The following is a 27048-nucleotide window of genomic DNA, read 5'->3' as shown; positions in this document are numbered from 1 at the left end:
ATTAAAGTTAGGAAATAAACTTTTATGGTTCCACATTTTATTCCAGCAATGATGATTCATGGTTTGAGAAGTACTATTTTTCCATTGTTGCATAGGATCTTTAATACTTTGCTATATAATAGTATAGTGCCTTCCAAGTGGGAAAAATGATTTCACCTATTTGTAAAAAAGGAGACAAAAGGTTTTTGTGAAATTATAGACCTGTAAGTCTTTACATCTATTTAATGTGTTATGAAAGAATTTTACAAAATCTACTTTCTGACTCAATGAATCATAACAGATGTACTGACATTTATCAACATGGGTTTTTTCCTGGCAGATCAACACTCACAAGTTTAGTGGATTTCTACAATCAAGTAACTTGGGCTCTTTGGTATTCATTAGCAGTTGGTGTTATCTACATGAACTTGGCTAAGGCTTTTGATATGATTACATAGTTCAATAATTGATACATTAAATAATAATTATGATCCCTTTTAATCAATTAGATAAATCTCTGGTTGTCTGGTCGTTCTAAATTGGTAGCAGTCAAAGGGTGTCACTCCAACTTTCTCCCTGTATTTTCTGGAGTAAAACAGGTATCTGTGCTTGGCCTCTTTCTTTTTATTTTAGTACTTTCAACTAGTCCTAAAAACAGAGCTGGCAAGCTAAATATGCCAATAATTGTAAGTTTGGATTTATTATTCAAAAGGATGAGTCTTCAGCATCTATATCTAAGATATGGGGGACAATTTTATTTTTGATTAAACAATGTAGGACTGAAATTCAGCCCTGATAAGTGTCAAATAATGTATTTTGGCAATCCTGGAATAAGTCAAATTTTATATTCAGAAATACACTTTATCTTAAACTGACTGCTATAAGGATCTGGGTATATACTTATCATATGATTTTGTTTTAATCTCATGTAACTATTATAAAAATGCATTCTTATAATGGGATGTATGTTTATAGCTTTATCTGTATGAGATGAAAAATGACTGGTTAATTTATATAAGATGCATATCTGACCTGTTTTAGAATATAACAGCACTTTTTGACAATAAAATGGGCACCATTTAGTGGTACTAGAGTCTGTTCAATAACAATTTACAAAATGACTACCTTCAGTTCATCGATTATCTTATTCTGATAGATACAAATCTCTAAAGTTATCTACATTCCATTATAAGCTTACAAGAGAAAAAGCTAAAAGATCATATACATTTTTAGGGATGAATTGCTACAACTTATATATATCATCAATCTCTTTGTCAACATGATAATACACCAATATGATAATATAAATTTTAATACTTTTTGTTGTAAAACACAATTAAGACAGCATTTTATAACTCAAATAATTTCTAGAATTTGGAATCATATTACAAATGTTAGTAGGTTGTCACCTAATGTTAAGTGTATTACCAGCAAGGGAAAGAATGTGTTTGTAATTGATTTTAATGAGTCAATGTTCTCTACGGGCTAAAGGCCAGAATACTGAAATAAACTCATGAGAAACCCTGGATATTAGTGGAAAAGGTTGAAATGCATAAAAGGAATATTTTTGTCAATAGAAATGAAAATGCATCTGTTTTCCAGGCCAGCTTGCAAGGAGCCCTGGAGCAGAATTTCTTCAGTTCTCTGTTTTGAAAGGAGGCAAACAAATCTATTTGATGTGTTCTCCACAACTTAATCAGTTCCCTGAAGACTGCCTCATTCCATTTCCACATGCGAGGGTCCATCCTAGTCGTTCTCAGATTATCTGCCACTATGAAAATGTTTGGAGAATTATGGACTGCTGAAGAGCTGCCTGCACAGACAGTAAAACATGATACCTCACTACTTGTTTATGTAGCACCTCACTGTGGTGGTATTTGTAATAACCTGAAGAGGTCCTGGGGACTACTGAGGATGAACTGATTTTAAGGCATGGATCACAGCCAACATCTCTTTGATATTTATGTACTTTTGTCTGTCTTTGCAATCCCAAAGGCTTTAAACATTCACCACCATTGACTCTTTCCCCAAGCAAATCAGAGGAGTCTGCAGTTACAGATTAGCTTGGAGGTAGAGGAGAAGAGGGGAGACTTGAATTGTTTTGCATCTGGAAATAGTCTCTTATCAATGCATTTCCTTTTTTACAAATCCCAAGAATGGAATCTGAAATTCCAGAGTTTGCAAATTCTGCATCCATGTTTTTTTTAAACCACTGAATCTCTTTCTTCTTTTTTTTTTTTTTGATTGAATATATTTATTACAATTTCAGTTTAAAAAATAGAGGAGGCAAATACATATAATGCTCAAATGGCATCACAGTTAAACATGCATTCAGTTTTGAATCATGCAGATAACTGTTCTCTATCAGAAAATAATATCAGGATGGTAGCTAAACACAACACAAAAATGGAACAAAGCTAAAATGGGCTACTTCAATATCAAAACCTAAAATGGTTTAATTCTTATCACATATAACCTCAATTCAGTAACACATACGGTGTCATATAGATATTACTAAATATCATGGCATTTCACATGGACTACTGAGCAGATAGGGAAATACTTAAGTATATGCCTATGGCAGCAACAAATGCATAAATCTATAAGGAATTGATAAAAACATATAGAAGTAAACTATTAACAATAAGAACAGTGTAGAAAGAAAAAGAGAGAGAGAGATAGGTTGCCATGGCATCAACAGAAGCAGAAAGTCTTGGAGAATAATATCAGATATTTCTCATGAAGAAATCCAAAAACAAGTAACACAGAGAATGCAGACATGGCAACTAATCCAAAAAAAAAAAAAAAAAAAAAAACAGGTAACACAAAGAATGCAGACATGGCAACTAATCCAAAAATGTTTATTGGAAGTAAGTGTCTGCATTCTCTGTGTTACTTGTTTTTGAATTTGTTCTTTTTTTTTTTACTGGAGGTGCTTAATTCACTGGGATACATATTGTTTTTTCATGTATTTCTCATGAAGAAGTGAAGTTATTTTACATAAAAAATAATCACTTAATGCAGTGGAATATTTGAGATAGTTTAGAATGCTTAAAACAGTAACACAGGCAGATAATTTTTCAGAAAATATGATTCTTTTCCATGTCGCTTGGCTAATTGCAACTTTACGCAGTATATGGTCTTAAGAATTTCCCAACATTCTGTGACTAAGGGGGGAGAGGTACTTTTCCAGTATTGTGTAATGGCCTATTTGGAGGCCATTAGCATACTATGAATGATGGTTATTTTCTGAAGGGTTAATGTAAAACTATAAAGTACAAAATCTCTTTTATCAGCATCAGTAAAAGAAAATGTCATTGTGTTGAGTTAATAAGTACTGTCTTGTGTTTTTATTATTTATTATTAAATATTTTTAAACCTTTCAACTGTGGCTGTTTTGTGTAGAGATACTTTAAGCCATTAGAGTACTTGCATGTATTTGGTGATACTGTATAAGCCACTCCTAAATAGCCTTCAAGTCTCAGTCACACTAACAAATTGGATAATAATAACATTGCACAGTAGAACTGGACACCCTTTGGTAAGGGCCTTTATGGTAGCTGATAGTAGTGGTAGGTGGCAGTCAGTACTACCGTATACTCCGGCCAGAAGTGGGTATAGTTGGAGAACCTGTGCCAGCCTTCCCCAGGAGTGTCTGTATGTTTGTATAGAACTCAAATCTCAAAGTTTGTGTGTGTGTGTGTGTGTGTGTGTGTGTGTGTGTGTGTGTGTGTGTGTGTGTGTGTGTGTGTGTGTGTGTGCGTGTGTGTGTGTGTGTGTGTCAGCTGTTTGGGCAGGGACATGAAGCACTGGTTGGACAGAATGGGTGCTGGAGGTTTTGGCTTGACTACTCCACTGAGATCTGAATCCTATAGCTCTGCCAGTGGAGAGTCTTATTGGGGATCTGGAGAGAAAGGGAGAAACCAGCCCCAGACTGACTGTGATCTCTGTGTGCTCTTAAGGGAAATTGTACTTTATTGTGTATGCACTTGTTATCCTCCTAATGTCGATGCCCCTCGCTGGTGCTAGTGGTGAGGACTGAGGCTCCTTGATTACTGGGCCAGTGCACGGGCGTCACATATGCATCCCATAAAAATGTGGTGGATAGGATTGTCCATTATGCACCAAAATGATCGCATGTGTAGCTTCAGAAATGTGTGGTGAAAATATGTGTAAAGTTTCCAAATTTTAGTAGTCGAGGGAATAATACTTACAATAGAACAATCTAGGGCATTGTGGGCAGAGTATGTGGATAGAATAACACTAAAATCTGGCTGAAAATACAGTATTTCATTATCTACATATATTGTGTCAATATGACTAGAAGTACTAAATCATGGGGAGTAGTTGGTAAATTTGGCCTGCTGAAATTTGTTGGGGCCCCCAGTTCTATCAGAGACGTATTATGCACCCAGTATTTAAGATGCTTTCTCACACGGGCTGGGAACTGGGTAGGTTGTTGCACTGAGATGTTTCTAGGAGCAGTGATGTAGTTAAAATCCCCAGTAACAATCAAAAGACCCTGAATATTTTCCTGAATATTGGAGAATACCAATCTGGCTGCTTTAGCACCCTTTGCAGGATAAACCACTGAATCTTTCTTATGTGTAACTTTGCAAGAGGACAATCATAGATGCCATGATCTTCATGATCCTGAGATACTCTCTGGCTGAAGTCTGATATTTATTTGAGAAGCCCAGGAAAGTTTCCAGACAAAAATTCACCATCTCCTGTGTCAAAAAATCTTTTTGCTGCAAGGTGTTTATGAGATGGTCTAGACAGACAACCCTATGTGATACATTTGAGGACTTCTGAACATTTATCTGGACTCCCAGATTGGACAGAAGGGAAGAAAACCTATTGTAATGACTTAGCATATGGGAAAAGACTCAGCAAAGATGAGTAAAGTCATCTAAATACGGACATATGTGAATTCCATTCATTCTGCAATGAGCTATGATTGGCGCTAGATACTTTAAAAACACTCTTGGAGCTGTAGACAACAAAAAGGGTAATACAGATAACTGATCATGTGTTCCAGATACAGAAAACCTGAGAAATTTCCTGAAGCATTTAGCTTTTAGCTACCAGAATGTGATGGTATGTATCTTTTAGATCTAATGTTACCATATAGCTTCCCCAGGGAATGAGGTTAACAGACTTAGAAAGGAAAGATCTAGAAATAACGTAAACCTTTAGGGACCCTTTGCACATGAATACATTCATTTAAGTAATTAATCTCCATTTGGTTGTTTCTATATGTATAAAGCTTCTCTTTAAAGTCAAAAAAGTTGTTTTCAACATTCCGAGTGTTTTCATGTAGCACAGACAAAATAGAACAAATTATTTATAAATACTGGCCTGTTCTTAGGTTACAGGATGACATCAAAGCCTACATTCCCCCATTCCCACATTTTGTTAGAAAAAGGGATATGAACCTGAAAGAACTTTTAGAAGTTAAGCAGAAGGTTAAAAAGGATACTATTAAGAGAAAAATTGGTACATATCCATGTGGGAATTGTAAGCAATGTCATGCCATGTTAAACCAAAGTGTGTTATACCTCCCTTCTAGGAAGTTTAGATGCACTTCCTTGAGATATTTTAATTGTGGGGTGAAAGGTGTGGTACACCTTGGGTGTTGTATGGCTTGCCATAGTTTTTATGTAGGCAAGACGGAGAGAGTTTTTAGGAGAAGGGTATACGAACACTTCAATGATATTATTAATTGTAAGGAGAGCAATGCCTTTTACAAACACTCCCTGGTCTGCAACGATATGCTTATAAAATTTGTAGTACTAGAACAAATAACACCTGATGTTCGTGGGGGTAGTTGGGAAAGCAGGTTGGAATACCGGGAGTTATTTTGGCAATTCAAGCTGGATTCCACCAAGTTTCCCGGCTTGAACAACAGCCTTAACATCAATAGTGTTTTAAAATTGAGGCATGCTCGCCTTTAGGTTTTAATGAAAGTAGATTGTTCACCATACTACCACCAAGTAGTTTTTATTTACTGGTAGTTTTTGGTGGACAGCTCTTCAGTTATCAAGGCAACAGGTTATTACACAGGAAGTTATGGGTATTTAGGTTACATTTTAGATTGATGCATTTCATTGGGATACTTATTATACAAATATTTTTTTTTATAGGAATTTTCATAAGTATTTCAATGTATACATAGTTTTTATTTTGTAATTCAACTTTTAAACCCTTACACAAGGATGGTTTACATGTTTTAAATATGTTTTATATAGATTTTTGTAAGAAGTTGAAAACCAGTATAAGGGTTATACATTTTTTAAAATTAACAGATGTTTAAACTTTTTTACCGGTTTATTAATGAGATAATTGTCTTAAGAGTCATGTGACTTAATTGAGAAATGTATTTAATGGTTTAAATCACAGACCCATTTTTCCTTGATAAAGCTCAGATTTATCCGAGTGAAAGCACTTGGTTAAATTGTTTTACTGTTATAATAAAAGTTTTAAATAAGACCGAACAGTGTTCATATTTCAAAGTGTTCAGTCACTTTGTTTTTGACAATGCTTCTGGGTCCTGTTTGCTGAGCTTTTTTACTTTATGGTTTTGGTTCTTTTTCTGTTGGAAACATCTGAATTCACTACCCTCTGTTTTTGAATCATCTGCAACAAATTCTCAGACTTCCATGCTTGGGTTGTATTATATACACCTGACTTCTTAGCTGCCACAGAAACCTGGCTTAAATCTAACATAAAAGATGTTGAAATCCCCAAGGATATAATATAATCAGACTAGACAGATTACATAAAAAAACAGGTGGAATTGCCTTATTTTACAATAGTCTCTCCATTGTTACTAATTACTTTGGCCACACCCCTAAATTCAATAATGCTGAACTACTTATAACTAAAAATAAACTACTGAAAGAACCAGTGTATAGCAGTCATTTACATCCCCCAGGTCAAAACATCCCAACACTTGAAAACATCCTATCTTAGATTTCTACAAATATCTCTTACAAATTGATCATTCTTGGTGATGTCAACATAAATTGGATAGCTCTTACATCTACCTCTCCCATTGCCTCCATAAATGATTACAGCCTCTTTCAACTAGTTGCAACCCCTACAAAATATGACAAAAACAACACACAAGGATCAACCTGATACTGGATTCTAGTATCTGATCCAAGTAAGTATAGACAATCAGATACCCTTCCTAACACTCTTAGTGATCACCTATTATCCTATACCATTAGAATATCAAAACCAGTCATATGCTACCAAACAATTAATGCCATTAAGAGGCAAAGCATGAAATGCATGGCAAAAGTCCAAAACTCCTGAAAAACTACTATATTACAAACAACTCTGAAACAAAGTCAAAATCTCATTATCACTGATAAAAACAAATCCTATGCCAACCTGCAAACTCTACCTCTCATAACCTCAAAACATTAACAAAAACAGAAAAAACGAACCACTGCAGCTAAAGAGTCTTCAGTTAAAATGTTGAATGGAAGGTTGGTAATAGAACAAACCTCAGACTCACCACGTCTAATAGTAAAAAACTGTGAAAATTTTATTTATAACGGTGGTAAGCGCTTTCGTGTATCTCCTGATACGCTTTCTCAGACCATATACATCAAGATAAAGCCTTAAACTTATATAGTCAAAAGCTGTCTTGTTATTCAATACATTAATTAATTAAACAATAATTCAATTTTGCAATTAACTAAAAACGCATTTGTCATTGGCAAGTGAACACTAGAACCTAAAATTTTTTTATGCTTTCCTATCAAATATACTACATAAAAACAGTTCACAACACTTTAAAACGGATTTAGCATCAAATAATACATGTTCATCATAAGCACATTTTATATTTTACATATGCCAAAGACTCTATTTAAATAAAGAAAATTTTTATAATTGTACAATACAATGTATATGGTCTGAGGAAGCATATCAGGAGATACGCAAAAGCGCTTACCACCGTTATAAATAAAATTTTCACAGTTTTTTACTATTAGACGTGGTGAGTCTGAGGTTTGTTCTATTACCAACCTCAAAACATTCTGGTCATCAATCAACTCACTTCTCAAACAAGGCACAAAACATAGCCTTTACCCTGATAAATCCTCTAGTGAACCTGCCACACTCTGTCACTTCAACAACCTTGTGTCAAACAATACCCATGCTCTACCTACTTTTAATCAGTTTCCTGCACCAAATACTTCTACAATAAGTATAAATACTGCCTTCCCTCCATGCCCCACTGCTACTGCTTTAACTTTTACATCCAAAGAGTCTCCACCAACTTCATAAAGAAACTTCTACTAAAACTCAAACACAGTTCAATCTCTGCAGATAACCTCCCTGCAAAAAAAAAACATCAACTTGCTGCTGAGGCCATAGCTTACCCAATAAGCATTCTTACCAACAGATCAATCTTTGAATCATATGTCCCATGCATCTCAAAAAAATCATATGTTATCCCACTGCACACAAAGAAGTCAACTCCTCTGATTTGACTACCACCCATTGCATTCCTATCACCTTTGTCCAAAATACTTAAAAACTGTATCCATTTACAACTCATTAATTATCCTGTCCATAACTCACTGCTGTTCCCAGCACAGCATGGCTTCACACTGCATTACCGCACATCAACCGCTTTCTTATCCTTCATAGATACCATACATTATGCAGGAGGCTCTGGTCAACTTGTCTCTGCACTGTTTCTAGACCTCTCTAACGTATTTGATACAGTCTCACACATTAAGCTATCATACAAACTTTTCTCTCTTGGTCTCACATCATCCTTCCTTGCCTGCTTCAAAAGTTATCCCACAGACAGACAACAGTCAGTTAAGTGACATGTCTCTCTTTATACATTTCTACCAAAAATCACAGGGGTTCCCCAAGGATCCACCCTTGGGCCCCTTCTGTTCAACATCTTTATAAATCTTCATTTATCCTCTAAGAAATCCAAATTAATCCAATATGCTGATGACTCTACTATTATTTACTCATCAAATGACCTAACTGATCTGCAACTCATGACTCAAGAAACTTTTTCATCTACTGAACTCTGGTCAAACAACTCCCAATTGCTACTTAACCCCAAATACAACAAAACTCACACTTTGCATCCCAAAAGGGCAAATAGTAAATAATCCACATTTCAAAATTCATTCCTTAAATAACACTCTAATTGAAGCAGTCCCACACACTAAGCTGCTAAATGTAATCATAGATGAAAACTTAAAATTTGATCAACATATCCAAAGTAACATCAACAAAAGCATTCTCCTTTTCTTAACCGATCCACCTGAATCACACTTGCTAACACATACCCATTATCTTCCCTACTATACGATGCAAATATCCTTACCAATCTCCAGATCTATCTCTTATCTAAACGTGAAGCTTTCTATAATAAAATTGCAAAATTTGCCACATTCTCTCCCAGTTCTACTCCCCACTGCTCATATCACCGATTATTACGATGGCTAGAGCTACCACAACATCCCTCCTTCATACAATTTTTAAGAGCCCACAACATTATATATAAATCCATGGCCTGGCCTGGTCTAACCTCCATTCTTCATAGCTACTGTCCCACTAGATCTCTAACATCCAAAGACAAAAAAATGTTATCAGTTCATAAGCCCAATAAAAATGATGGAAAATGCCTTCTCTCCCATTGCATCGCCAACGCCTGGAACGATCTTCCAACAAATATTAGAAATAACTCTTACTTTCTTTCATTTAAATATGCACTAAATTAATTCTTAAACAAGCAAGGATCTGTTCCTGCTCTAAGCCCACCTAATTCTATATCCCTTCTGCCTTAACTACCTTTTATAAAAACCTTCACACTTCTAATTACCTCCTTAACAACCTCTGCCCTTCACTATACTTTCACTACATTCTCTCCCTTCTACTTCTATTTTTATTTATGTATACATATTGACTATGTCTCTGTTACCCATTTACACCTCTCTCCTCTCTTACCACATAGGTTCATAGGTTCATATGTGTGTACTAGGCTAATGGCCCTGGAGCGTTTACAAGCCTAGCCCATAGAAGTGCCCTGGTATCGTGCCACCTGACATTAGTTCCCAGTGCCTCTATCAAGTAGTCACTGGAGTGATCCAAGGGGTGAACTTTTTATTTCCCATCCACTCATCAAGATTTCTCTTGAAGAGGGACAGTGAGGTGCTCTGCTTGACATGTATGGGAATTCTATCCAAGAGCATGACCAGTCTCTGGGTTAAGAACCTGTCCATCCAGCATGTTCTGTTGATTGTGGTAATGCGGTTGAGGTCTCTGGAGCATGTGGTGTGGTGGGATTGGGATTTCTTTAGATGTGGCATTTCTAACAGAGCTGGGTCAGACATGGCTTTGTAAGTCAAACAGAGATCGCCTATTACTAAACGATATGAGACATAGAATAGCTGGAGTTTTTTGAGTCTGTCCATATAGGACATGTGTTTAAAATCTAGGATCCTCTTTGTGAGGTACTTTGTGGCCTTTCCAGCTGTTGCATGTGTTTAGTGAGGTACATACCAAATGGGGCATTATACTTGATGATTGGCCTAATGAGGGAAGAGTAGAGAGAGAGAGATGATGACCTCTTTCTTCCTGGATGCAAAACTCTTGGTAATGAGATATGCCACATAGAAGGAATTTCTGACCACAGTGTCCATGTGGTGATCAAAGGAGAGGTTGCTGTCAACCTGTGTCCCCAGATCTCTTATAATGCCTTCAATGTTGAGTCGACTCCCATTGATGTGGTAATTAGTGGGAACTGAGTTTTTCCCAAAGGGGATGACAACACATTTTTTGTCATAAAGCTTAAGGCCATGGTTTTGACACTGGTCATTGGTCTCAGTGAGGCCTTTCAGTAGGATGTCTACATCACTTGTGCAGTTAATAACGGCTCCCAGCTTGCAGTCGTCTGTGAACTTGGTCAGTCAGAGTCCCTCCATGTTGGCCTGGACTTCTGAGAAGTAGATGCCAAACAGGAGAGGACACAGGACCGATCCCTGTGGGGCTCCACTCGTGACTGGCTGGCAGTCTGACTTGAGTCCTCTACTTTCACACTGTGGGTTCTATCTGTGAGTCAATTTGCAACCAACCTAGTGATACAAGGGTTGATGCCTAGTTTGGTGAGTTTATCAATAATTCCTAAGTGTGGAATGGTATCAAAGGCCTTGGCCAGATCGACGTAGGCTGCATGAGCTGCCTTGCCCTCATCCACAGCTCTTGTTAGTGACTCAAAGAAGTCAAACAGGTTGAGTAGGCATGATCTACCTTTCACAAAGCCAAACTGAGTAGGATCTAGAGTTTGGAGATTCCCTATGTCCTTGTTAATTAGGTCCATGATGATGCGCTCCATAGCCTTACATATCAGACTCGTCAGGCTAATAGGGCAATAATTCCCAGGGTCTGTAATCAGTCCCCCTTTATGGATAGGGATGACTGTAGTAGTGAGCCATTTGGTAGGGACAAAGCCTGAGGTGAATCTGTGGTTGAACAGGACACACAGATGTGGTGCCAGTTCACTTTGTAGTTCATATTGAACACATCCAGGGATATTGTTGGGTCCCATGGAAGCTGTATTCTTGGCCTTGAACAATGCAGCTTTAACCTGTGCTGCAGTAATGCTGGGTGCCTGCCATTCCTCTGGTATTGTGATTGGTCCTTTGGGGGGGGGGTAAAGTTGGCACTGAATCTGTCAGCCAATATGTTGGCAATATCTGTGGGCTCAGTATAGGAGGCACCATTGTGCAGTAACTCAGAGCAAACCTGGTTATTGCCATGGAGATTCTTGATATAACTATAGAAGGCTTTGCAGTTGTTTTTAGTGTGTGCCACAATTCTGCCTTCACAGCTGGCTTCAGAGGTTTTGGTGAGGGATCAATTTTTTGTTGAGGCTAATAAGGGAGTTTTTTCCACTCTTGGGATTTCACCTTTTTCTGCAACAGTTTCTTCCTTCTATTGTAGAGTTTATTAATGGCAAGGGACTACCAGATTGGCTTCCCTTTTTTGGAGGAGAGCGTCTTGGTTCTATTGGGTATGACTAGTTCCATGCATTTATGTATGTGTTCATACAGTGCAGTGGTGTATGATTTGGCAGTCATGCATCTATTTTCCATTGACATGGGTGCTGTGAAGTTAGCCACCTCTGTTTTTAGGAGCCAAAAGTCAGCTTTGGAGAAGTTTTTCATGGTGGATACCTTAGTGGGGTGTGTGGGTGAGATATGGATTTACATAGTGATTAGTTTGTGGTCGGATCTAACCAAGGAGGAATTGACTACTGGTATAGAGCAATGGTTGCCCTTGTTAGTAATAACCAGGTCAAGGATGCTGCTTCCTCTAGTGGGGGTAAGAATGAGCTGGTCCAAGGTATTGGAATTGATGAATTCCAGGAAGTGTTGGGCCAGTGCATTAGTGCATGAGTAGTTTTCCCAGTTCATGGAGGGGGTAGTTGAAGTCACCTAGTATGAGAGTGTTGGACTGGATCCTAATAGTTTTTAGGGTGCGTAGTCTTGGGATATGGTTGGCGTCCTGTAGCAAGCTATGACCTGAATCGCCATCTTACCTTATGTTAGTTGTACCTGAAGTATCTCAGATGCATTATGCTGGGCTACTAGTCTGGAAGTGTGCATATCCATTATGAATATGGAGACACCATTGCCTTTGGAGCTTCGGTCCAAGTTCTGGGGCAGAAATTTGTGGAATGACTTATAGCCTGGTAGCACAGGGGTCTGCTGCTTTAAACCAGGTTTCTGTTACAGCCCAAATGTCACTGTTCTCCATTCTGAGGAGTGTTTCGAACAAGTGCATCTTAAGATTTAGACTTCTAGCATACATGCATTCCCTGTGGGCATCTGAATTGGGCAGCTTGTGCCCACAAGAAACATATTTTTTTTAAATCAGAGGGTTTGTCTGACATATTAACTCAAAAGGATGAACTACCACCAAAACAAGTAGCAAGAAGTAACAAACAATATGCTAGGGAAAAGTATCCTAAAAAAGAAATTATAAAGAAATTCCTTCTTTTTAAAAGTAGAGATAAAGAAAGAAAGAGAGTAAACAAAAAACTACCTAAAATGGTTGAAAGAGCTTAGAAGAGTACAAAGAGATACCAGAAATAGTACAGAGAAAAGTACATAACACCATTAGCTAAAGAAAGGGTAAAATGTAATCTAATACACTAAATTATAGGAGGGAGAAAAAGAAAGATATTAGATAAAATTTAAATAACTCAAAACATCTGAAAGATGGAAAAATCTAATGAACACTCAATAAACACTCGAGCAAAAAAGTTTGCATCTGATACCTAATGGTGACAAACGAGATCTGAGGTATATTAGGTTGCTGGGGCATTATTTATAAAGGGAGGAGCACAAGAGTTCTAGGATCTGATGATCTGGTAGAAGCGGTCAAGTTGGATCCAAGTTTTGGATTGTAAAAAAACTTTAAACAATGAGTAGAAAGAGAAGAAACTAAATCACACAAAGCAGATATTTCCTCACAGAAAGGAAGAGCAGATAAAACATTCCTCATACTTTCACAATTAGAATAATCCTCAACAAACGAGTTCAACAATTCAAAATTCTAAAAATTAAAGTTGCATAAACATGTACTTTTCTCCAAACCTTATCAATTGGTTTACCTTTCTTGTGAGAAGGGGAAGGATTAGAATTAACAAAATGCTGGGCGGCAGCTGGATTGACTATAGCTGCTGCGTCAGGTGTGGGATGAATGTACAGAAATTTGAAAGACCGAGGAACTTTGTACATTCTATCTTTTTTCTTAGGTGCAGCAAGCTGGCTGTCAGGGAAACCACAGGCTGGGGCAACTGCATCCTCCATTGCTGACAGCATTGCGGGATGGGTGGAGCTTCTAGGAATTCCACTGATAACAATTCAAGGTATTTTCTGATGGACTGAGAAACCACAATGTTCTCCTAAAACACTGGCAAGTTCTAGAAAAAATAGTCTTAGAGAAAGAGAATCCTTGACAGGGAGATTTTGATAACATGCTGTCCTTTGACTTTGAATGAAAAATCTGAGGAGAAAAAACTGTATCAGTCCCATCACATTCCTCTTGTTGTGACTGAGGAGGATGTTTCAATGTGGTAAGCTTCAATGGAATGAATCGGTAAGAAAGTAAGTTGTCAGACAGTGTTCACAAGCAGCACAATTGATTCTGAGAAGTCTTGACTCTCCCAGTGAAAATGTTCCCTCAAAGTATGCAAGGTTTCTCCAAATGAATAATCCTCAGGAGGAGATGCAGATGGAATAGACTCCTCAGCATCTGAATCCTCATAGGGAGGTACAGATAATTCCTGATCAGAAGAGGAATCAGAAGAAATAGAAACCTGATCTGAAGATTCATAATCAGTGTCTTGCCTAGGCCTCTTATCTGGAGGGGGATGGGTACCCCTGATCAAAGTAATATGGTCTTCAGCCATTTTGATCATCTGTTTTTTAGGCATAGAGGCCTGTGCACGTGGCTCATGCATTTTTTTTTTAGTTTTAGAAGTTGCTTTTGTCTTTGGTTTTGCAGCTGTCGTTGGTTTGATGTACAAATGTTGAGGTCTGAATCCACCCTCAGAAGCCAGTGCCTGCTCAGCGGCTCTGGACCCATCCGAGGAAGATGCATCTGTCGGTCCAACACCTTGAGTATCTTGCGGCATGCCGGACTCCACATGGGTGTTGGTAGAGGCCTGCGACACGAAGGCAGCGGGTATCAGGGGCTGTGAAGGTGCCTCACTGAGTACCGGCGAACCGACGACTGGCTTAAGAGAAGCTTTGTCATCGGTTTTGGCTCTCGACTGCCTTTCTCTGTCCTTTTCTTTGTGTTTTTTATGTACTCCGGTAGTCGGATTGCTATCTGACGACATCTCTGGGTAGTTAAATCTGTTTCCAAAAAACTTTGATGCAAAAATATACCAATGCTTAATAGTGCGTTGGTTAAATCTAGCACAAAACTGACAGCCAGGCACGTTGTGATCAGGGCCTAGGCAAAGAATACAGTATAAATGGAAATCCTTATGAGGTATTTGCTTCCCACAAGTAATACAATTATTAACTTTTTCTGACATCGGTAAAAAGCAAGAAAAAACGGGGTACTTAGCTTTAGTGAAGACTTCGGTTCTGAAACTCAAACTCGAATATTTCAGTAGTCGGCCGAACAGCACTTGCGAAATGCTTCTGCTTCGGGCACAGCGTGGCAAGAAAGAATAAGGAAAATGGCATCGGCTGCATGTTTTATACCCCTGACGACCTGACGTCATGGAAGAGAAGACAGCAACCCAAGACTATGGAATTCAGGCCGACTGAGGGCAACCTGCCAGCAGATTACCCAAATGTAATGACTGAAACAGTGAAACATGAAGAACATTTACAGTTACACACATACACTGTCCCTCAAACAAAGCAATACACAAGAAGCACACTAAAATACTGTAAGAAATGCCTTCAAATAAATTTTAGTCTTACAGAAAAAAAAATGACAGGTAAGTTGTCACATAGCGAAGACAAACTAACTTACACTCCCCATAACTTTATGTCCAAATAAAACACTTGCCAACATTCAACTTTATCATGAAATACACAATATTTACACAAGCAGTACATTTTCTCACAAAAACAGATCCCAAATTAGACACAGCAAAAAACTGTGGTCCCTGACAGTAAACATCCAATATTAGAATATACCAGGCTTCTTAAAGGAGTAATATCACCAAAAAAGCCCAAATGAAGTAAATAGCATTTTAAATGGTAATCTTCTATGTGGAAGGGTTTTCCACTGGGGACTTGTCTGCCAGAATAGAAGATGAAATGTGGCTGCTGCTCCTGTGAAGCATCTAACCTGCTTCTTCAGAAGGTGGCTAGAAAGTTCTGAAGATTCTTCATTCTAACTGCTGCTTTTCCTTCCAAAGGGCTGCCCAATCAACAGTTATAGTGAGGGTAAGGAAGGGAACTGGGGAGTTTGGAAGCTGGTCCATTGTGTCTTGGGCAAGACACAACTCATACAGCCTAAAGACTACTGCAGCAGTGGGAATGATGATGGTAATACACGACAATAGACTTTGCTTTTAAGACAAAAGACCTTTGAAGACAGTGGCTCCAAATGATACCATACACCTCAAGATAGTATCTAATGTTTTATTATTTGAAAAAGTACGCAAGTAAACATATGAAATGCCATCAGAAAGCCACCTATAAAGGGTGACTTTACATGCTCTTGAATCAAGTTTATTAACTGAAAAGGAAACAAAAGGTTGTGATTTTTTCTTACAAGGTCTTGTTATGTACAGGTATAGTATTCATTGCCTGAATACATCCAAGGTATACAAGGTATATTCACCTTTAGTTGAATGATTCAGGAAAAAGGCTGGCAAGTGAATTGGCTGGCTTATGTTTGCATTGGAAGCCATCTTGAGACAAACATAGGGTTAGTATTCAAAGACACACTGTCCTTGTTAAAAATCAAATAGGGGAAGACAGAAGATAGGCCTGTAACTCTGACAATGTTTTGGCACAGCAATCAACAATAATGCATCTCAGAAGAGAAATTTCAAAGGTGCTTAAAATGCTAGTTCAAACTGTGACTCAGTGATTCCAGTATAAAACTGATATTCCATGGAAGCATCAGTTTTCTAAGCTGCAGGGTGAAGAAGGAAAACACCCTTGAGAAAAGTCTTGCAGAGTTTATGAGAAGTCAAAGAGCAGGTTTCATTGGAAATAAAGAAACCAATCAGTTAACATCAGGTTATGTACTTCTGGTTGGAAGTTTCCAAATGGGTGGGATAGAATATCTTCTCTGGGATCCAAAATCTAACTGGGTTCCCTGATGTAAGGCCTTAAAAAAAGAAACCAAATTTGCATGGGCCAGTAGGGGGCAGTGAATATTATGGTGACTTGGAAAATGATCACCTTCTGCAAAAACCTGGGGATCGCAAGCAAAGGGAGACACATAAAGCAGGGAGTTGAAAGACACTGTGAAACCTGGGATAGTTCATAAGTGCTTGCTGCTCTAAATCATTACAGAATCGATTTATATGTATGACAGTTCAAGGCCTAAATCATGAATGTCACTGAAGCATATGCCTGCTTCCCTAACCTGTCCATAGCCATAGATTCCTTATTGGGTGGATGAACAGTAGCAGTGTCCTCAGTCAGCTCTTTCTTAGTAGCCACTGCCACAATAATGGAATCAACCATGGGACCATTGTCCCAATACAATCTGTCTTTGGGAGGTCTTTAAAATCTTATCTGGTTTACAGGGTATAGACTCATAGGTATCAGGCTCCTGCCCTGACTTCTTAACAGATAAATCAATTAGGTGGTTCACAGGAAAGACAGCCCAATATGAACAGAGGGCACAGACACAGGCCTCAAAAAAGAACTCCTCACCCTGAAATGTGGGTCAGTGGCTAAGATCCCCTCTGCCACATTAACTAAATGATCTCACCAAAAGTGGCATTTTCCAAAGTGGGCTGGGGTAACCCTCTTGATCGTCTGAGTCAGTATCTGAAGTGACTAACTAAGATGAGGAGTTAATGTGCCTCCTTATGCATGTCCTCTACCTTGGAACATGGAGGGAGAGATCCGACTCCTCAAAGGAAAAATCCTGAAGTTGAGCAGTGCTTTTGGGGCCAGTCCCTTGAGGCTTTGATAGAGAAGAAAGGGAGTTAAAGGGGAGTAGACATCAATGAAGTCCGTTTATCTCTTCATGCTGGAGAAGCAATGATCCTCCATATGACCTGAAAGGCTGTACCCACCTTAGCTGCATGCAATGAGTTCTCCTTGGTGACAGGGTCCATTCTTCCTGAGGGGAAGTGGGCTGTACCAAGGATGGCATCCCTGAAACTTGAAAAATAAGATGTCCTTAAGGAGAGGATCAGCACCTATGTCTCAAAGACTAATGCCTGTGCCATAGAGAAGAGAGCCATTTAAAAATCCTCCTAAGATGAAACTGAATACCCATCATCGAGATGATGGCCCAGAGACAAACTTATCTCCAAGTGTCTCAGGGTCAAGTGTATCAGATCAAATCCCTCTGTGACCACACCAGGAATGCCAGTTGATAATATGGGACTAGATTTAGGGTCCAGAGGTATGGTGGGTATGTAGATAACTTCCTTATACTGGACCAATCCCAGTTTAGTTTCATCAAAGGAAGATCATGCCTGCTCAATTTAGTGAACTTTTTCAAAAAAGTAACTAAAGCTATGGATGAAGGAAAGACATTATGCACTACTTACCTTGACCTGACCAAGGCTTCTGACACAACACCCCATTCAGGCATTACTGAAAAGCTTGCTAAATTAGGAATAAACCCCTATGTTACCTGATGGGTTGCAAACTGGATCACTGATAGGGCACAGGAAGTTAAGATAGGTGAAGAACCCTCCACAAAAAGACCTGGAGTTAAGCCTAGTTGGCAACTATGTTTTAGAAGTCCAAGTGAATGTAAAGGGTCTTTGATTGACCATGTTTGAAAACTAACTGCCCTTGGGAATGATCACATTGATGGTGCACCCCTAATAGTAGAACCAGTAGTTAGGGACTTGGGAACGTACATGGACGGTGACCTAGCATTTGACCAACATGTGACTATTGCTGTGAGAAAGTCCTTTTGTACTGCACAGCTTAGAAATAAGAGGATAGCCTCTAGTTCCTGACAGGTCATTGCCTCACTCTACTCAGCCTTTATAAGGCCCATCATTAAGTACTGTGCCCCCTTTGGTATGTACCTGTCCATGCACTCGCAGCAATTGAAGTTATCACAGGTGTTTCCACAAAGAGAATACTGGGCCTAGGGCACACGATCTACATGGACTGCCTAAAATCTCTGTCACTGTACTCAGCCTTATACAGACTACTAAGAGGTGACCTATTCACTGCTTATCAAGCACCCGCTGAACCAGTTCTAATGAATATACTGCACATCTGCAAGTCAAATAGTACTAGGAACAACCAGTCCAGGTCCTAAATCTCTTCTGTAACATAAACAAAACAGTTTGGAGGTACAAGTACATATCAAAGAGGACACCATTACTCTGGAACAGACTTCGCATTCATGTAAATCAAAGCCCATCCATGTTCCTATTAAAATGTAATTTAGCCCAATGGATCGGAAAGATGAAAGTTACTCCAGGACTGACCACCATCCTCCTAATGGACAGTGGCAGTGCTTAAATGCCCTACTCATGGTAGGATTCCAATTACACTGTAGTTGTGACCCAAACATGTTGATAAGTGCTTAATAAAATTATGATAAGAGTAGTTAATCACCTATGGGACTTGATGCAAGGTGAAAATTAGATAACTTAGCTAGGCTTAAAATGCCTCACCAGAGACAATAATCTAGTGCACTTCCTCTCTGATGAAGTCCTGCTTAATAATAGTAGTGATGTCTTCTGAGATGTGTACTTATTCCTCCAGACAATTATGTTTATGTTACAGAATAGATTTAGGTCCTGGGCGGAGCCAAAACTGGCAAATGTGCTGGCAGATGATGATGCCAACTCAGAACTCAGGACCTTCGGAGCCAAAGACAGCTCCAAATCCTCAGCCCTCCACTTATGGGGCTCACCTTCCTTTTATTTTTGTGGTTTTCTCCATGTTTTTACTTTTCAGTAACCTTCCTAGGTTTGTCAGCTTATAGATCAGGAGGTAACAGCCACTTGATTATTAATTTTTCATGCTTGAAAGGGCGCGAAGCTCAAAATCTTTACAGATGGAACATTCCACTAAAATATGTCCAATACCAAACATACCACACACAACTCATAGGTTTCTGGGTGAAATCTTGAGGGCACACCTTTTGAATTTTCTGAAACTTTTTTCTGCATCCATTCTAGTACGAAATACACATACACACACACACACACACACACACACACACACACACACACACATACACTTTCTCTCTCTCTCTCTCTCTCAAACACACTTACTCAAAGTCAAACTCTAAGAGTTAGGAAAACAAGAGGCATAATCTAAGTGCAACAGTTAGAAAAACTACAACACTTCTAAAAATTGTATACTACCTATGATTAACAAACTGTAACCATCTTAATGTTAAATTCTAAATGTAAAAGTCGAGAATATGATGTTGAAAGGGCACATGAGATGCAAAGGAGATAAAAACAGAGGAGCTTGGAGAAATTTTTTCCAGAGAGCAGTAAAAATACTGAGGAAGAGCACCTAGTTGTACAGAGGTGAGAATCCACATGACAAAATGCTATTGCAGAAATGGGCTAAAGGCTGGAACACTAGTCTACTCTACTCTTTAACATTTTTATCAATGATCTCCACTCTTCAATCCCTCATGCTGAAATAGTACAATATGCAGACGACTCCACGGTTATCTGCTCTGCCCCTAGCCTTCCCGAACTCCAAGCCAAAACTCAATTGGCCTTTACAACAACAGAAAATTGGATGCTTCAAAATCATCTTTCCCTTAATGCCAACAAATCTCACATCATTCTCTTCTCTCCCTCAAAAGCAATGACTCTAGACAAGTCTTCCTTCTTAATCTCCAGCCTCTCCCACTCCTCAATAGAAGTTGTTAGTTGTGCTAAACTACTCGGAGTTACCATTGATGAACACCTGAATTTTAATAATCATATTCAAATAAACATAAAAAAAACTCATCAGAAACTCGGTATGCTCTACAGAAATGCTACCTTTCTTACTCCATCTACAAAACAAACTCTCGCCACGACCTTCCTTCTCCCTTCTCTACTGTATGGTGCCCCTATTCTATCTAATCTCACCACTTCTATCTCCTCAAAACTAGAAAGCTGCTACTATAAAATTGCCAAATTCGCTACTAACTCCCCCCACTCAACTCACCACTGCATCTGCCTCCGTAGGCTCCAATGGCTAGAACTCCCTAATCAACTCGATTTCCTCCAACTTACTACTGCACACAAACTAATTTTTAACCCTACTGCTTGCCCTGCATTATCCAATAGCCTGACCTTATATACTCCTCCAAGGCCCCTAAGATCTAGCCACCAAAATCTCATATCTGTGTACAGACCCAAGCGACCCCCTGGCCAACTCCTACTTTCTTACACTACAGCAAAAAAATGGAACTCACTTCCTTCCCTCTTAAGAGTTACTACAAGCTATGAACAGTTCAAATCCCTTCTCCATTCCCACCTTTCCCAAAATTGGAAATGTAATTGTATACTCCCTACCTAGATCTTATTTCATCCTATTTCCTTTCTGCCATACCCCTGGTTCCCCTTCTTCAGACTCATTCCGTAGCTCCCCTCCCTCTTCCTCTTATCTCCTCCCCCCTCCCTGACCAAACCCTTTAATTCCTTTAGGTGCTCCTCCCTCTGCCCACCTGTATGCTTAGTCTCACTTTTGAATCTTTTTGCCTTTTTCTTAAGGAGTTCTTCTGGTCTCTATCATAAAAGGATCACTACTCTATCTGTTTTTCTGCCATCTTCCTCCTGACCTCTCTTCTCCTTTTAACTTTTTGCCTCTCCTTCACTTCTCCAATGCATTCCTGCTCCTGCATTCAAACTCATTCTATATTTTCCTTCTTCTTTACTTCTCCACTTAACATTATAGTTGCATAAAAACAAGATTTTCTTATGTATACTGCCTAATGTACCTCATCTTTGAAGAATTGTTAAAATATTGTGCTATTAGAACTCTGAGTGTTTTTGTGAATAATGTATTAGTTTACTCTCTTTCTGCTGTGTTTTTGTGTTCGATGTATTATCATCAATGTATGCTTGTATTTTTGTGTGCAATGTATTACTTCATTGTATTATCATGGAGCTTTTCTCCCCGGGCCTCCACTGAAAACGGGCTTTCGAGCCCAGTGGACTTCCCCGGTTATCAAACTGGAAATAAATAAATAAATAAATAAATAAATAGTTTTGCTGGCTCATATCTGACAAACACTCAAGGACCTATCAGTCAGATCAGACAGATGGGAAAAACAGGATACCCATTTATATACAGTGGATATAAAAAGTGTACACACCCCTGTTAAAATACCAGGTTTTTGTGATATATAAAAAAATGAGGCCACAATAAATAATTTCAAAACTTTTCCCACCTTTAATGTGACCTATAACCTGTAGAATTCAATTGAAAAACAAACAAATCTGTTAGGGAAAAAATATAAAAAATAAAAAACGCACAATAAGCTGGTTACATAAGTGTGCACACCCTTAAACTAATACGTTATTGAAGCACCTTTTGATTTAATTACAGCATTCAGTCTTCTTGGGTACATACCTGCCATCAATTAAAGAGACTGATTAATCCCAAATAAAGTTCAGCTGTCCTAGTAGGATTTTCCTGACATTTACTCAGTTGCCTGCTACAGCAAAATCCATGGTTTGCAGAGAACTTAAAAGCATTAAAGGGATCTCATTGTTGAAAGGTATCAGTCAGGAGAAGGGTACAAAAAAATTTCCACAGCACTGGATATACCATGGAACACAGTGAAGACAGTCATCAAAAAGTGGAGAAAATATGGAACAACAGTGACATTGCAAAGAACTGGACGTCCCTCCAAAATTGATGAAAAGGCAAGATGAAAACTGGTCAGGGAGGCTGCCAAGAGACCTACAGCAACACTGAAAAAGCTGCAGGAATTTCTGGCAAGTACTAGTTGTGTACTACTTGTGACAACAATCTCCCATATTCTCCATATGTCTGGGCTATGGGGTAGGGTTACAAGACGGAAACCTTTTCTTACACAGAAAAACATCCAGGCCCAGCTAAAACTTGCAAAACAATACATCAAGTCTCCAAAAAGCATGTGGGAAAATGTGTTATGGTCTGATGAGACCAAGGTTGAACTTTTTGGCCACAATTCCAAAAGGTATGTGTTGCGCAAGAACAAAACTTCGGATCACCAAAAGAACACCATCCCCACAGTGAAGCATGATGGTGGCAGTATCATGCTTTGGGATTGCTTTTCTTCAACTGGAAATGGGGCTATAGTCAAGGTGGAGGGAATTATGAACAGTTCCAAATACCAGTCACCTTTGGCCCAAAACCTTCAGCCATCTGCTAGAAAGCTGAAGATGAAGAAGAATTTCACCTTTCAACATAACAATGATCCCAAGCATACATCCAAATCAACAAAAGAATGGCTTTACCAGAAGAAAATTAAAGTTTTGGAATGACCCAGCCAGAGCCCAGACCTAAATCCAATAAAAAATCTGTGCGCAAGAGATGTCCTTGAAATCTGACAGATTTGGGGTGCTTTTGTAAGGAAGAGTAGGCAAATATTGCCAAGTCAAGATGTGCCATGTTGATAGACTCCTACCCAAGAAGACTGAATGTTGTAATTAAATCAAAAGGTGCTTCAGCAAAGTATTAGTTTAAGCATGTGCACACTTATGCAACCAGCTTATTGTATGTTTTTTATTTTTTTATATTTTTCCCCTAACAGATGTTTGTTTTCAATTGAATTGTACAGGTTATACGTCACATTAAAGATGGGAAAAGTTTTGAAATGATTTATTTTGGTCTCATTTTTTTATATCACAAAAACCTGGCATTTTAACAGGGGTGTGTCTAACTTTTTATATCCACTGTAAATATATTTAAAAAAAAAATGAAGCCTGCAGGGAGAATATATTTCAATAGAAAGAACGCTCTGAAGCTTTTGGTGATCTATACAATGCTTTTATGCCTCTCTCCTTGAGCCCCACAGAGGTCAAGGTGTAAAGAAAGTGTCCTGAAGCTTTGAAAATTGGAAGGTGGTCATATACTTTGACAGGGTATAACTCAAACAGTTCAGGTTACTGCAACAGTGATCTAATGTTGAAAATTTCACATTTCTCTGTGTTACACTGATTTTAAAGATAGTAACTGTAAGCAGCATAGATGTGGGAGTACAGCTCCCCATATCATAGGGTGTTGGGAGTAGCTTGCTCCACCTCTTGCAAAAAGTGCTTTTAATATGTAACAGCAACTTTTGGGGTTCCTATTAGAACGACAAAAATGCATTTTGTCGGATACATTTTCGTCGACACATAAAGAGCGAACAGGCAAAACAGCGAAGCGGCTGTTCAGTGAATTCTTTCCCTGGGAAAGAAGTCGCTTGACCACTTTGTTGCTTTGCCGTGTTCTGCACTGTAGTGTGGTCCCTTGTCCGGTATAGCTCCTGAGCGTGAATGTGCAACAGTTACTGACCTTGGGGTTAGGGTGCGGGTTAAGGTAAGTGCATATGTATGAAAGTGTTGACTGTTTTTTTTTTGCGTTAGATGTATGGTTGAGTTACGTGTGTATGTATTTTCAGCTGTTTACTTGTTTTTGGGGGGGGTTGAATTAGGGTTGAGGTAAGTGTGTATGTGTTTGGAACTGTTTACGTAAATGTGCAAGAGTTACTGACCTTAGGGTTAGGGTTAAGGTAAGTGCATATGTTTTAAAATGTTTACTTTTTTTCCCGTTAGATGTATGGTTGGGTTATGTGCATATGTGTAATCAGTAGTTTACTGTTTTTCTTGGGGGTGGTACAATTAGGGTTAGGGTACATGTGTATGTGTTTGGAAGTGTTTTTTTTTTTTTGGTTCGAACAGTGATTTGTTTCCCTAGGAAAGAAATCGCTGTTCTGTGGTTTCGACATTTTCGCTTTCGCTGAAAATGTGTCGATGAAACATCGTTCGCTGTTTTCAGCATTCAATGTTTCAATATAGACCCCAGCATTTGCAGTTCAGTATTACTTCTCCTGAATTGCATTTAAATGTTCAAGTTTTAGGTCTCAAAATTATTGAGTCTCAAACTTATGTCAGAGCAAAAATGATATCAGTATAAGTCCACTTTATTTATTTATTTTTTCATTAGTGCTTGCAAGTATAACAATGCAAACTTTTTCTTAATCTGCAGATGGTAGCATTTCTATAATTATATCAAATTGTTTGCTTGCTTACAAGAGGAAAAGGTTCCTAACAAATCGAAGGAATATAAAACAGATGAAAATATTTACCAAGAGGTAATTCAAATCGAGTGTCCAGCAGAATGCGATGAAACGTGGGATCTTTTGTTCCACAAATCTCATTGTCAGCCATTATCACTTGGGAATCGAGGATCAGCCACTCACCTGGGCCCTCCTAAATAAAAATGAGAAAGAAGGGTTACCAAAAAGGGTAAGACATTAAGTAGCTGGGTTTTGCCATCAACTGGTTTCTTCATAATTTTGCAATAAATGTATATGGTCCGCACTAAAAACGTAAACTGTTTTAACACATGAGAAAAATACAGGACTTAATAAATAAATATCAGCCTATGTTCTGTGATCAGTTTATGGTTCTTTAATTTCAGAAATATATACATAAAAACTGGTATAGGCATTTGTGTAGTTATTTGTTTTATTATGTTAACGTGCCTGTTGCTATATATAAAGTTTCGATAAAGATATTAAATACAGGGCTGTATATGCTGTAACTACAGGACAGGCAAGAGTTATTGGTTTTCACATTGAAAATACATTTATGTTCAAAGTACTCACACATGTTTTAAACTAACTCTGAGGAATAACTTCAGCAATATTTCAAAGCATGTGTCAAGTCATGTATTACCCATACTTCCTATATATATCAGTGGTTACACAGTACATGACGTGAGATTGCTGCATGTATAAACATTTAAAATTGTGCAGTGTATGAGTGACAGCATAAATGCATGTATCCTAGAATTAACAAATAAGTGTAACCTACTATACTCACAAAAAAATTCAGAAAGACGTGTTAACTGAGTAGTAAGTATGATTCACACAAAAAAATTCTCAACTATAAAATCAATAAAATGATGATGTTTTGTAATTTAATGGGAGACCTCCTCAACTATCTTGTTCTTCCTGATTATGCATTATTATCTTTGTGTGAGACCTTACCTTCTTTTCCCCTTGAGGCCAAATAAGCTATTTATTGTTCATACCAGATTTGCAGAAAGGATTAAAATGATAGTTTATGGCAATACAGGTGCCATTGAGACTTCAGCCCCATTGAAAGTGCTGTCTTACAACATTCATTTGAAAACTGCAGGAATTTGTCATATTTACTGACTTGAATCATCAGTTTAAAAAATAACAGGAAAACAATATTTAAGAGCCTTAAAAAAGTACAGTTGTGTAAGTAAACTTTCCATAACAATAAATGCTTGAATGATCACTGCTGCAATAGTCTTAGCTATATGGGTTGGTTATATCATGTTAAAGATACAACAGTCAGCCAGCTTACAAAGATTTCAGGGCACATTCCATGCACCCAAACTATTCATCAGCTTGAGCTGAGCTGACTAAAAAGCCAGAGTTGGACACCAAACTCTTCAGAGCTTTCAAGTCAACAGAGAAGGGCAGACTACCGCTCTGAAAAGGAGAATGATAGGAAAACAAGAATAAAAGGTCCTCAGACTGGAAATAAAAAACATACAAAAATAAAAGGGATGGAGGAAGTGGCTACTGCAGCAGCAGCAATCATTTGAGCATCTACTGCTATGGTAAGTTTACTTACACAACTTTACCATGTTCATAATATGGATCACTGCTGCAGTAGCCATAGGTATACAGGTAGATTACTGGAGCAAAGACTGGATGGAGAAAGTATGAAGGTCCAGAGGCTACTGGAGAGTGGTCCAAGCAAAGCTCTTCCAAGACCTGAAGAAGGAATCTAGTTTATAGTGCTTTGTAAAACTGAGGACCAAGTTGATACCTTTAGCTCTAGAATACAACTGTCTCCAAAACGTGACATATTAGGTCATAGCAGAATGAGCCTTAACCCTGCCTGTAATTGACTTGTGATTAAAACCAAAAGTAAAAGCCTGAGACATCCGCTAGGAATGTCAGTTTTGGTTCAGGTTGTCTTTTTTTTTTACCTTCATCAGAAAGAAATTTACAACTGATCAGAGTTTCTGAAAGAATGTTCTGTCAAGATAATACCCAGGTTGTCTGTGGGTATTCAAGGTCTGCAGTATCCTTTCTCCCTCATTTTTAGGTTCTGGAAAGAAGACAGGGAGATGGATAGCTTGGCTTACAGTAAGCTCTAATACAACTTTAAGCAAAAAATGAAGGATT

General features: G+C 38.3%; 1 protein-coding gene across 1 annotated transcript in view; it reads right to left on the bottom strand.

Moving 5' to 3' along the window:
* UNC13A (unc-13 homolog A) overlaps nt 1–27048 on the bottom strand; it is a 5702976-nt gene that overhangs the window by 3556281 nt on the left and 2119647 nt on the right. Inside the window, exon 5 of the mRNA XM_044054109.1 lies at nt 24964–25087. Coding sequence (XP_043910044.1) covers nt 24964–25087 — 124 coding nt within the window. The remainder of the gene's footprint in view (nt 1–24963; nt 25088–27048) is intronic.

This window comes from Protopterus annectens, chromosome 13.part0 (assembly GCF_019279795.1).
Source record: "Protopterus annectens isolate FY-2018-M chromosome 13.part0, PAN1.0, whole genome shotgun sequence".
Taxonomy (NCBI): Eukaryota; Metazoa; Chordata; order Ceratodontiformes; family Protopteridae; genus Protopterus; species Protopterus annectens.
This window is presented reverse-complemented; position numbering and strand designations above follow the sequence as displayed.